General features: G+C 44.1%; 1 protein-coding gene and 1 long non-coding RNA gene across 10 annotated transcripts in view; both read right to left on the reverse strand.

Annotated features, from left to right (window-relative positions):
• The window catches only part of ADGRG1 (adhesion G protein-coupled receptor G1), a 41,775-nt gene that overhangs the window by 10,061 nt on the left and 17,912 nt on the right, over positions 1–13,802 (reverse strand). For all 9 annotated transcript variants that reach the window (XM_083625207.1, XM_083625210.1, XM_083625209.1 and 6 more), the window contains 7 exons: positions 9,703–9,900; positions 8,061–8,513; positions 6,286–6,424; positions 4,198–4,345; positions 3,519–3,662; positions 1,298–1,423; positions 234–279 (listed from right to left, as the gene is read on the reverse strand). In XM_083625207.1, coding sequence (XP_083481333.1) covers positions 234–279; positions 1,298–1,423; positions 3,519–3,662; positions 4,198–4,345; positions 6,286–6,424; positions 8,061–8,513; positions 9,703–9,742 — 1,096 coding nt within the window. In that variant the 5' untranslated portion in view covers positions 9,743–9,900. The remainder of the gene's footprint in view (positions 1–233; positions 280–1,297; positions 1,424–3,518; positions 3,663–4,197; positions 4,346–6,285; positions 6,425–8,060; positions 8,514–9,702; positions 9,901–13,802) is intronic.
• Positions 2,090–3,511, reverse strand: LOC310767892. Its single transcript, XR_014551101.1, has 2 exons — positions 2,281–3,511; positions 2,090–2,220 (listed from the first exon to the last, which is right to left on the reverse strand). It is a non-coding gene; the product is annotated as an uncharacterized lncRNA (long non-coding RNA).

A 13,802-nucleotide genomic window follows, 5' to 3' on the forward strand; every position in this document is an offset into this window, starting at 1 on the left:
AAAGGGCCCCTCCAATTTTAACAAGAGAAAAGTCTGCTTCAGCTCTCAGAAATTTGGGAAACTCTGGTGCAAATAGTCCATTCTTAACGTGGGCTACTGCAGGGGGAGGGTGTGTTTTGCACACCTGGTTTCGCATGCTCTCAAGGAGCAACCAAATACAGGGAATGTGGAAGGAGGGCTCAGGGGAATTCCTTCCAAACATCTCACCCACCCCAGCTACTGTAGGAACTTACCTTCAGAGCCAGTGTCCCAGAACACACACTGGGGAGTCACGTTCGACTGAAAGAACAAATACCAGAGGGTGAATTTAACACAGGTGATTTAATTTAAAAGCCAAAAACAGGAAAGCATGGCTGTTCAGTGAGATGCCCCTACAGCTTCCTCACAACTACACATTCTCTTAAATATACTTCCACCCAGTGAAACAGAGATAGAAAGACAGGAGCAATATACATGGGGGAAACAGGCAGTAAGAGCATCTGCTTTGCGTGCAGAAAGTCTTAGTTTCAGTCCCCCATGGGAAGTTTTTAATGTTTGATATTTTATCGTGTTTTTATTGTTGGGAGCTGCCCAGAGCGGCTGGGGAAACCCAGCCAGATGGGCAGGGTAGAAATAATATAATATCATCATCATCATCATTATCATCATCTCCAGGTAGGGTTGGGAGAGACTCCTGCCTGAAAACATAGACAGCTGCTGCCAGTCAGTGTAGGAAACACTGAGCTAAATAGATCAATGATCTAACTCAGTATAAGGCAGCCCCCTATGTTCCTAGTGATAGCAACCTCAGTTCCGTGCGCAACCTTATGGAAGCACATGGCAAAATCTGCACAGGAGGGAGGAATTGGCAGGTTACAGAAGTGCAGAAGGTTTTTACAGAATCAAAGAGTTGGAAGGGACCAATCTAGTCCAACTCCCTACATTGCAAGAAGCACAGTTTTTGCAAGAGTGCAAGAAATATTTAGGGTGAGGAGTAAAAATAGCTCTGTGAGGACTCGGGATGCTTAGTGGGCACAGAATCCTGACTGTAGAGAGGAGATTGGAAATAGGGGTTCGGTTCCAAGAACAAGCATTCATAGAATAATTTCAGCACAGGGAGTTGTCACTTGGTGGTGTTTCTCTCTTTGAAAAAGTGACCAGGCCAAGATTTTCAGAAGGTTCCACATGCAATGCTAAAACTTGAGTTGTAAATTCATACTGGAAAACAGCTCAGCTTTAGGGAGAATTTAGCCACATCAGAAGGGACACCAGCAGATGCCGTGATCTTCTGAGGGGAATGAAGGTTTTCAGGGCCTACCGGAAGACTGTTGTGCCAGAAAGTGAGTGCCACCCGCTCCTCTCTGAGCAGGCCATGGACTGATGTGTTCCAGATGGAGAGGCCAATCACTTTCCCACCCAGGATCTGGTCAGAAGAACTTTGGTCCTGTAGGAAATAAAAATCAAAGCATTTGAGACCACCCAAGTCACCTCATTTTTACAGCCCATTTGTGTAGTCTGTGCATACCAAGATATTCCAAAGTCCACCTGCATGTCTGTCCTCTTGGGGCAGTATTGCTTCATGAAACCTGGTTCTGCCCAACCTTCCCTCCATGTGGACCAGATCCTGCCTGTACACAGTCACCACCATCACATACAGAATTTGAGTCTCTTTCTCCCAACAGCAGCAGAACCCAAGAACTTCATGCCATGACCTGAGCTTGTCGGAATGCAGCTGATGTTTCAGCAAGTGTGGAATTTATCCCTGGCTTGGAAGACGTTTCAGTTGATGCCCTAAAGGAGGAAGCTAATTTGCTCAGTTTTCAGTTAAGTGATGCTTTATTGGCAGGACCAGTCTGTTCCCTTGTAGTCTGGAGCTTCCTGTGCTCCATATTTCATCCAGGAGCATACAAATTGGACCCAAGTGAAATCAGCCGGGGATGGGGCCTAGAGACTTCAAGGCAAGCAGGACATGTTTCTGGCTACAGTTCCTGGCTAGTGAGGAGAATCCCAAATTGGACAACATGCTATTAGTTCAGCGCAGTGCAACAGTAAAAAAAGACTAGAAAGCAACAAAGTAGCTGTGAACTTGTTTGTTCACAGGTTTGTGTGGTCTTGCTAAGCCATAGACTGGCTTACTATGTTACGCAAATCAGGTCACAGAAACCTTATATGCAACATATTTAGCCCTATCAGCCATTAGGCAACAGATTTTCAGCCTACTGTTCAAAAAAGAGAAATTGTCTGGAGAATGTGTGTGCGTGTATATATGTGTATACTGTGTGTGTACACATACACACACACACACACACCACCTTATCCCTAGGGGAATTATACAGTGAATACTATAATACCTGGTGAAAAAAAATCACTCTCTGCCTCTCCCTGGCCACAAGTACATAAACAGCCACTTAAAAGTACTCCAGCATATGCTCCCTCTCAACATATTATTATTATTATTTGTTATTTTTTATTAAATTTGTTAGTAATTTTATCAAGCCCAAGACAACCCAAAGTGACTTACAACCAACCAAGCAGAATGAAAGCCCACATAGATAAGCATGGGCATCATGCAGAATCTCAAAGCAGCAACTGCTTTCCTTGTCGCACCAGCAGATAATTTGCAAAAGTAATCTGGAGGACCAGGATGAGATATAACAGAACAAGAAGGGGATGAAATTTCATCGTGTTCCACACCACCCCCATCTCTGAGCAGTGAGAAACTCCTGGAGTTTGGTTTCCTTTGAATGAGGGTTGGTTGAGATTTGTGGTGCCTTTAGGATATATGAAGTGCTTTTTCCCTAGAAAAATAGGTGCCGGTACTCGCCATGAAGTTGTTACAGTAAGTGCCACACTTTTTAACAACAAAAAGAGAGGTGCAGGTACTGTGTACCCTTGAGTACCCTCTGAAAAAAAGCACTGGATATATGGTTTATTTACACATATATACAACCTGAGCCTAAGATGGAAGGGTATTTACACCCTAACAGAATTTGCTTCTCCCTTCATTACTGCCTTGGATTCAAGCACAAATCAAGCACGGGTCTGTGTCCATCTCCTCAGCCTGCTTTCTTGCTGCTCAGCTCTCACACAACTATCCTGGTTTCTAAGTACCAGGAAGCTGAGGGGAAAGGCCCACCCATTTGCCCTTTGGCACAAGGCAACTTCATTGGTTATGCTAATTATGGTGCTTAAGCAGTCAGCTACGGCCATTGTCTTACAGTTCCCTAGAGAAAGGGGCTGGTTTGGCAGACTTGTTCCCATACTGTCTACCCTCACAGAAACCAAAGAATTGGAAGGCATTCAGGGCATCACACAGACGGATTCCCTCCACCCCAAAAAGAAACCCTATAGTTTAAAGATGCCACCATCTAGTTCACGAAAGACCTCAATAAGTTGGGCAGGGATTGTTTTGCCAAATGGTGCTGAAGCATCTGGTGCTCTTGCTGCAGAAACTCATCCCTGAAGGAGCTTCGCATCTCTGTGCCTGATAGGTGAGTTTCCTTGGAGAACGTACCCGCAGCCTCTCTGCACATCCTTACCTGAAAAAGGGTGGAGCTTGAAACCACCAGCAGCACTGCCCTCGGTGTAGCAGGCCTGCGCCCGAGTTTGGGTTTTGCAAGGATGACTTTGTCCAGGGCCGCTTTAGGCAGCATCACTTCAAAGCCATGAGCCTCTTTGTCCTCCTGCAAAAAGAAAATAAAATGCTTTGTAGAAGAGGAAAAGGGGGTGGTCCAGTTCCATTTGGGTTTCTCTCAGCTTCTCATTTTCCCAGCTTTAAGTTCTGTTCTCCACCTTCCAATTTGCAATTTTAAAAAATAATAATGAAAACTAATCAGAATTTTAGTGCTAATTTATCCTGATGTACACATTTGTATGCATTTTTGCTTAATGTGAACTTATTGCAAAGCAATTTCTGCAATATGTTGGCATGTGCTATTTTCACTAAGATAGACATTTTTATGAACACTTTGCCCTGGTATATGCACTTTTGTACACATTACTTGGCAACAATCAGAAAAGTGTGGGCTGTGAAGGATGGCTGCATTTCGGTTTTCATGCTGCGTCAGAAAATGTGAATGAGGTAAGTTTGGTGTTAACTGCAAACTGAACTGAATTTCTCCCCTACAGAGAAGGAAACTTCTTGCAATGGGGAGGTAAGGATGGAGCAATAATTTGTACAGCAGGTAATTTAAAATGGCCCTTTCTCCCTTTACTCACCTCCAGCTTGGGTCCAAAAGTTATATTCTGATGACTCAAGGACTGGAAATTCCAGACACTTGCATGTAGCAGTGCTCCCTTCCCAAAAGTCTTGTTCTTCCCTTGGAATTCTGCTTCTCCCAACTCTGACTCCAAACGCTGGAGCAACCTGTCGGGAAAAGGTTAACTGAGTATGGCTGGAGATACCAGGGTCCACACAGCTACTTCCTGGGTAACTATATGTGCCAAGGAAAATAGCTGATACAACTTGGTCATTTATTAGCCTTCAAGTCTGTTTGGTATTGTGGACTTTTATTTTCAGAGTTGAAAACAAATTTGCTCCCGAAAAGCCTTGTCAAAGGCTGATGTCAAATAATCACAGGCTATTTTTCTGAATGTTTGCATTTTGATTAATATTCAGCTAATATTCAGTGACTGGTGTCACTGAATGAAAGCTGGTAAGTTGTGGTTTCGACATTTGCATAATGGCATGCGACACTGTTTCAGAATTGACTGTACCCGATTGGCGGCATGGAACTGTATTGAGTCACTGATATGTTTCATAGTTGGCAAGCCACAATATTCAGAGTATCTGGACATAGTCAGGATCTGCGTATGCAGAAGGTCCCCAGGTTCAGTCTTTGGCTCCTTTAGATAGGTGAAAAACCCATACATGAAACCCAGCCATCACCAAGCTGGTCGGGGATGATGAGGGCTGTAGTCCCAAACATTTGGACAGCGCCAGATTAGTGAAGGTGAACATAAACATAAGCAATATTGAACAAGATGATGCAGCAGTAGAGAGCAGACTGCCTAAGCAATGCTGGCACATTTCCAATATTTGCAGGTGCTACTTTGAGGTCTCGTTGTATTATTGCTACATCACACCTGTTGCTCACTGAGCCTGCAGGTGCAGGGAGCCCATGCCAGATCAGACCCTATCAGGGAGTAGGGGGCAGTAACCCTTTTCCATACTGCACAAATCACAGTCTGGGGCCTTGCACTTGCTATGCGTATCAGATGAAAAGCTCCAAGGTAAAGCTGTGCTTCCAGTGTAAACAGCGGGTGAGGGGCATCTGATGAAGATCATGGGGAGGGTGGGACACAGCTACAGTGACCTGCTGGGAAAGTGTGCTGAGCTGGGGAATGGGATTCACTCAAAGTGGATCTCTGCATTCGGTGGCAAACACACAAATTGGAATCCAGTCTTCACCAATTCTCCCTGCAAAGCAGCTGGGCATAAGGAGAAGAGGGACCATTCCTGAAGAGGAGCAGCAGGTGGAGATTGCTTAGCCTTTCCCTGCACCTGGAATTCCCAGGTGTACATCTTCTATGTTGGACATGGGGAGGAAGCCACAGTGAGCAACAGGAGTGACAGATGGTTATTTCCTGTCCAGGTCTGTTTTGGTTGCCTTAGTTCAGAGTTTGGTGTGTTAGTCCCCATTTGTGCATCAATCCAATATTTATTATTTTTTGAAAAAATACATTATTTTTTGAAAGTATTGGAACTGCATTTTTCTACATGTGTATTTGTGTAGGCATTTTAACCTAAAAATACACATTTTGTGAATTTTCAGAAATGAGCATTGGTATCACAACATTTGGAGACGTGCAAAAGCTAAGGAGAATGGCATTTTGCTCTGTGTGAATCAGGGTCTGCTTGCTTAAAAATGCAGACAATACAAACCCTCCTCAAGTGTGGGAAGAGTGACACAGACACACACGTACACTTCCTGTGGCTTGTACACATTGTTCCCCCACCACCCCCACTTTGCCACAGAGAAGCCGTAGCGGGGATTCACAGAGTCACACAGAATTTTTTTATAGCTGCACCTGACAGGAGTAGATGATAACAGGTTTCTAGATTGTTGCATTTCCCAGGGACTGAGCTGTGAAGTTTATTGCTGGGCTGACATTGCGAATAATCTGACACTGTTGTTTTATATTATTTTGTAATTTATGGCTATTGTGTGGTGTATGTATGTTACGTTGTTTATTATGCTGTGACACTGTAAACTGCCCTGGAGCTTTTTGACAAAGGATGGCATACAGATTTATTAAATAAATAGTTCACCAGCAGAGAATGTTGACTGGCTCATGAATACTTACTTAAATGGGTTTGGCCGAAGGCCGTTCCTGCCACTCTTGCCAAGCTTCCCACCTTTTTCCAGAGTCTTCAGCTTTTCTTCTACGCTCCTAACTTTTCCTTCCATATCGCATACTCGAACAGGCGTCTTTCCTTGATCACCTTTCCCATAATCAAACACAAAAAAGGAAGCAAAAAAGGAACAGCCTCATTAGGGACTACATTCCAGGCTACAGGACTCCTTACTCACACTGTGAAAGCAGCAGAAAAGGCACAGATTCTGCATCCAGATAAACTCAGGTTTAGTTTTTAAAAAATAAGGTCCCAGCTTTCATATGTAAACGTATGTCTAGAAACATAACCTGAGCCTCACAAACTCTCAGGAGCTGGCAAAGGGGTCCAGGAAGGTTTCCAGTGGTCAAGGGAGGTAGGGCCTCAATGTCCTGCACAGCTCTCTGTCCACAAAATAAATTATCCATACTTTAGCTGGATTTCTCTGGATAATTGGGAATGGTTATTTTCTTTGAGGAAAGGGCATGCTGATTTTCTTTTTGCAGTGCATATAGCCCTGGTTATAGTAGCTCATTAGACAGCTTTGATCATTGTGTGTCTTAAGACAAACCTCCGCCGCCACTTCTCCTTGGTTAACAAACTCATCATTTTGTCGTATTTGGTTTGCCTTCTTCCCCTTCCACTTCCTGCCATAGGACTGCTCGATGCACGTCCCTGCACATGCACCCCCACCTCTTTCCTCCTCTCTCCCCCCTCTAGGTGCATACAACAGCCCACCACCTGCCCTCAGCGTTTGTTCCACGCACAGGCCTGGTATACCCAGAGGAGAAGCCGCTGGACCATGAGATGATAGAGGGAGGGGGGGAGGAATTTGAATTAGGGGAAATGAGTACTTCCACCTATGATTCCCCATACAAGATCTTTCAGGTCTCCATGCCCTCCTGCTCTCCAGACATGGATGGGCTAGCTTATAGCCAAGGCTTTGGCAAAGCGAGGAATTGGTGAACAGGTGGCTCTATGAAATATGGCTATATAACCCAGATTCCTTATTGGTGGGTTCCTCTAGATGGCTGGTTTATTCAGCATTCACCCCAATTTGATTATACAAAGCTTATGTGACAGTGAGACTATATCTGGTCTTCACTGAGCATTCTCCCTCCCATCAGATGTCAAAGAGATAAACAACTACCTGACCTTCAGAAGACATCTTAAGGCAGCCCTGTTCAGGGAAGTTTTTAATGTATGACATATTAGTGTATTTTTGGTCTTTGTGGAAGCTGCCCAGAGTGGCTGGGGAAACCCAGCCAGATGGGCGGGGTACAAATAATAAATTTATTATTATTATTATTATTATTATTATTATTATTATTATTTGTTCATGATGCAGTTATACGACAATGAGCATTCATCCTGAATTCATCCCAATTTGCTTGTAAGGCTGTTTAGAAGTTTCCCAGTTAATCACCCCTTCATTCCTCACTTTTCAATGAATTACTTTCCAAACAACAAAAAAATTGTTGTTGTTTTTTTAAGTGGCTTGTTACACTAGGGATAATCCACTTTAACTGTGCAAACCCGAAGTTCCAATACTTGGAATCCCTCCCAGAAAATATTGACAGTCTGGAGACACCAAGAAATTTTCAGCTGCACACCAGCTTGTGGCCCACTGTGCTCTGGGCTGCAAAGTTGGTTTTCTGGGGAGGGGGTACTGCCATGCAAGAATGGGCCTGGGCCTGCTGGACCTTTGGGTTCCACAATTACATCTTCTAAAAAGAAGCAAGCTTACCTGTGAAGTAGAAATGATATGCAGACATGTCCGGAAGCGATGTGTTGTGGACACCCCTATTAAAGGCATAGGAGACCCTATAAAGCACATTTGGGCCATATTGAGAAGAATTTTCAGTTGTAATGGGACAGTACAAGGTATATGCCTGGCTAGTCAGGCTGAAATTCGTTTGGGACTTCCCATAGGTGATCTTCAAAAGACTGTCATGCCGAAACCAGTGCAAACAGATGCGATAAGGCCCCAATTGTTGTGGCAGAGGACACTTCTTGGATCCTGTAAAATGTCCACACTGAATTTCTGGAGTGAAAGGTGCCCTTAGGATCAGTTTCTCTGCACTGTTTATAATGCTGATGCCGTCGCTCTGGATTTCATAGCTGATATTGCTTTTCTTTGTTTGATTCCTGGTTGCACAAAACTGGAAGTCTCCTTCATCGCTGGTGATCCCACAAATACCTGCATCACAGACACCCCCAAAACAACACAAGGCATTGTATCAGGACATGAGAGAAACACCCAGAAGTATTTGCACTGACTGTATTATTAAAACAGAAGTCTTAGGTTATATAGGAATGTGGAAGGGATTAGGGCTGGACAATATATCGATATATCATCCAAAACCAGTTTGAAGTCCGTATCATGATATCAGTTTCATAATTTTTGACCTGGTAGCTTATCATGAATCATGATGTGTGTGTATGCTATGCAAAAATTACAATGTGGGAAAGACTGTGAGGCCAGTCAATGTGTCTACATCTTTATTCCAGACATCATGATATATCGGTATATTGTGATGTTTAGCCAGTGACATATGACGATGCTGAAAGCCAGATATCGACCAGCCCTACAAGGGATTCTTAGGGCTCATCCACAGTTAGCTTCTCCCCAGCACTTTCTAGGTATAGGTCCATGATTTAAAGCCCCAAGTCCAAGTGTTTTGTTGTTGCTCCACAAAAGCCACTCTTTGACGCTGAATTGGAACAAACGGCAATTCGGGTTTTCTGTGGAATTCTGTTTGCTCAGATTCATCAGTAAAGAGTGGGTTTTTATGGGGAAAGCGCCAGGGGTGGGGTGGGGGACACTTGGACATGGCACTTTAAAGCACAGAACTGTGCCTAGAAACACAGCAGGAAAAAGAAGTCTGGATGAGCCCTCAGCTACACAGTTACATCAACCAGCAGCACTCTGGAGAGGACTTTCTGCATTAGCAATTTAGGATACTTCTGGATGACCTGTTTATCGAGCCTTCATCCTTATTTCTTTGCACCAAGTTTGTGGGGAGGTTAGAAAATGTCAGATATTTTTTTCAGCATTCCTTCTGATTTTTTATTAAAGCAGAGGTTGTATGATGTTGCATTAAGCACTTTCCAGTGCATTTCCTGATCACAAAAATCCACACCTGATTTGGTGGAGGGAGCAAGTTTGTTGCACCAGAGTCCCATATCTATTTTTAACTGACACAACCTGAATTTGCTGGGATGCGATTGAACCCCCCACCTCCAAAATAGCAGCATTGGAAGAAGCCTCAGAATCCCAGGAGGAACCCTGGCACAAGGTGGTAAATGCAGGGAACCATTTTACTGTGAAGACAGGGGGGTGAGGCCTGATTGTTCCATGAATAGTGGTAACAAGACGTGCATATTACCTTGGGACTGGAAGAGGAGAGGCAACAAGAAGAACAGCATTCTGAGCGATTCTGAAGAGATTATTTCACAGTCAAGGTCTTACAACGACAGAGGGCTCCCCTCAAGCTTCTCCATGCGGCCCCATGAACACTCTTGTCTTCCTCAGCCCAGCTGGAAGTGCCAGCAATCGTGGAAGTTAAAAACTCATTGCCCCGAGTCTGCAAAGGGAAGGGAACATTGTAAAGAGTTATGGGTTCTGGAATTACCTACACCCTTTTAAAATGATGCTCTTGGTAGCTTCATTGGCACAATCTGCAGTTAAGTGCTTTCAATCCCCACCGACACTGGGTGCTTAACCTTTCCATGGAAGCAGGGGTGTGTGGCACTATAATATAGATGCGTGTTTAATGCATGCAGAGGGTTAATTTTATGAATTGACCCTGAAATCCTAAACATGTCACCACAGAAATGGGATCCACTGAGTTCCACAGGGCTTTTCCTCAGGTACACCAACTTTCCTCTCACTGAACTTCAACACAACTTTGCTTCTGAGGAGGCATATAAAGAATTATGCTGTCAGTATAGTTTAGCCTTCCCCAACCCAGTTCCCTCCAGATGTTTTGGACTACAACTCCCATCAGCCTCAGCTAGCACAGCTGTGCTGGGTGGGGGTTACTGGGAGCTGTAGTTCAAAACATCTGGAAATCACCAGGTTGGAAATTCTGGCACAGTCCCATACAGTCCCAGGGGCTCCCTTCAGTTCATATGGCTGGAGGCTCCTCAACTCTGCTCCATCAGGGCAGTCCTTCTCATGCTGAGAACCTCAGACTGAGGGATGCATCCAAGAGGTGAGTTTTTCCCTTCCAAAAACACACTTCAGCTTCTTTCATAACATGTCAACCATGCCCAGTCTTGGAATAACTTGGAACCAGGAGCCCATGTTTCAGCTCCCCACCCACTGTCAAAGGGCATCCTTCCATTAGCCCCACCAGACACCAGCAGTAAGTTTACAGAAGCTGTAGGCAGCTTTTACAAATAAATAGAAATCTGTCTGGTTCCAGTCTGAGTCAGCCATACAGAATGTGCATGGAATGACAACATCAGTGCAATGGGAACGAGATTTGTACACTGTACTTTGGGGCTGCCTCCCCCTCCCATTCTGGCCCCACAATCTCCGCCCCGCCCCCGTTTGAATTGCAGACAGGTGTGATCAAAGACTGTACGGCTTCCTGGGGTGCAAATATACAGCAGTGGTTAACATGCTGAGAGTTAAGGTGGACAGATCTGTCAAACCAGCTTTCGTGCAGTTGCTTATGTTTCCAACCTCAAATTCAGCTCTCTACATTTCTGCAGCAGTTTGTGCTTTTTAAAGCCCTAAACAGCCTTGGCCCGATATACCTGAAGAAATGTCGCCACCCCCATCGTTCAGCCCGGACACTGAGGTCCAGCACCGAGGGCCTTCTGTGAAAAGTGACGTTACAGGAAACCAGGCAGAGGGCCTTTTCGGTAATGGCACCCACCCTGTGGAACGCCCTCCCAACAGATGTCAATGAAATAAACAACTACCTGACTTTTAGAAAACATCTGAAGGCAGCTCTGTTTAGGGAAGTTTTTAATGTTTGATGTATTTATCATGTTTTTAATATTCTACTGGGAGCCGCCCAGAGTGGCTGGGGAAACCCAACCAGATGGGTGGGGAATAAATATGTTGTTGTTGTTGTTATAAAAAGTAAGTCTTCACAAAAGTTTGTCAGCATCTTACAGCACATTTCTCCTAAAATTGATTTTTATATACAGTTTTGCCTAATATAATGCATCAATACATGCATTCTCGTACACACTTTTGGCTGGAGGCCTGCGCCACAAAATTCAAAGAAGTGCAAATATGAAACATTGCAGTGTTTTGGTTTCTGAATTGTTTCAGGAAGTGCAAATGAGGTAGATTCACATTAAAATGCAAATCCAAACCAAATCCACCCCCATCTGAGATTAAGATTCAGCTCCTTGCTGGCAAGCTTCCAGTTTCCTGTGGGAATCAACCAAAGGGGATGTGCAGGTCTGGGAAATGTTATGTAACCAACGGTTGAGCCATCCCAAGGTTTACAGATTATGTCACAGCAGATAACTAAAGCAAAAATGTGTGCCCAGTTTGATGGGAAACGTGATGTTTCAATTTGACACTCGGGGAAAACACACATTCCCTGAAATAAACAAACAACTGCATTCAGTAGTACTAGACTTGGTCAATACTAGACTTTCAGCACAGGTTTGGAACAGTGTGGACGAATGTTTGCATGAGGTGTGTGATGTCCTCTGTTCTCTAACCTTCCTTTTCACCCAGTCTTTGGCCCCCTTGGTGCTAGCATGGGAATTTAAATTGGTGCAGGAGTTTGGATCCAATCAATTCTTTCTATTTATTCACCACTCATCTCCGATGTGTGATCATCTCACACTGCATTCATGCATCAAGAAGTACATCATGTGCAAATATGCTCACTAAGGAGTTGATGAAACCATTCCATAAGGATTATTCTGCATGTAATTGTCAACAACTGGGAGAAGAGCTTTCAGAATTTCTTGACAGATATTCAGAAGAAGGATGCTTTAGAGATGGAGGATGGAGCCGCAAGAATCCCTCTCTGCAATATCTGTGTCTGCTGGACTGCAACAGCTTTGGTTTCTTGAGATCCCTGGTAGGGAATCATAGAATTATGGAGTTGAAAACGTCCCCCAAGGGCCATTATGTCCAACCCCCTGCACATCATAAAGCAATCTGGCTGGATTGCTTTCTCATTCATTAAGGGCAAGATAACTTCGTCAGAATAATAAACTCCTTGCAATACTGACTTGATGAGAAACAGGGGCATTGTTCAATACAGCTACCTTCAAAATGGTGTTTGTGGGCAAAACTAAAAGCAGATCATACATAACATTGTTTCACAAGGTGATAGAGCCTGTATAGAAATTGGCTAGATGTTAGTAATGAATGCAGCCTATTGCTTGCTTTCCCTACCCCAGTATCAGAATGAAACTTCACATTTTTCATAAATTTCAGAAGACATTCTCACTTTGATTGGCACATAAAAATAGAGTGTTTGTGGGTGTGGGAAATTTTCTTGCTGCTGCAATGTTGGCAGAAGGAATTTCCCAAGCCTCTGCTGCCATCAGTGAATGCAAATCATTTGATATGAAAGCATGTCAGAGAAACTTTAGACATTAGTGACTCAGAATGCACCATCACTTTTTTTGCTAAACAAAAGTTGGTCTTTTAACTGTTCACTCATGCAACATATCAGAAGCTCATTGTATATCTTCTAATCATCCTGGAGCACTGTTCCCACCCAGATGTAGTTCATTTGCTGGACCAGTGGAGGTGCAATGCTGGCACCTTGCCAAGCGCATCAGCAAACTGGGAGTCAGTCTTGGAGATGTGCGCTCCCTCCCTCCCACATCCTGTCCCTGAAGTGAACCCTGCTCCCTTTGCAAGATTAATCTCATGTCACACGTGCACCAATGGAAACCATGGTTAATGCAAACCCATATCACTTGCCAGCTTCTTGGTTGGGCTCTTCACTTTCTCTGATCAAGACCAAAATAGAAGTTTCCTCAACTTGCCAGTTATAAGGTGTGCACGTTGCTTTCTAAAGAGTCAACAGCACTTTCCTCTCTACTTAAGACATTAAGAACCTAACAACCCCAAATACAGCCAGACTTCAGCTCCTGAACACCTCTGTTTTGGAACATTTCAGCTCCCGAACACTGATAACCCGGAAGTACAGTAAATGCTCTGGTTTTTGAACATTTTTCGGAAACCAAATGTACGATGCAGCTTCTGCTTGAGTGCAGGAAGCTCCTGCAACCAATTGGAAGCCGCACCTTGGTTGTTGAACATTTTGGAAGCTGAATAGGCTTCTGGAACAGATTATGTTCAACAACCAAGGTTTGACTGTAGTGGGATTTCACAGTCTCTTCCCTGCCCCGCTCAGTACTGCATCCTGTCTATCCTGATGTCTGCTTAAGCATCAGTTTGTAAGCACAGGCCCCTCAATTCCTCACGGAGCCATAAATAGCAAACTTGTGTGGATCACCAGCTTGGACCCAACTGTCTGCTTCCCTTCGC

Source organism: Podarcis filfolensis, assembly GCF_964270895.1.
Source record: "Podarcis filfolensis genome assembly, chromosome: 8".
NCBI lineage: Eukaryota > Metazoa > Chordata > Lepidosauria > Squamata > Lacertidae > Podarcis > Podarcis filfolensis.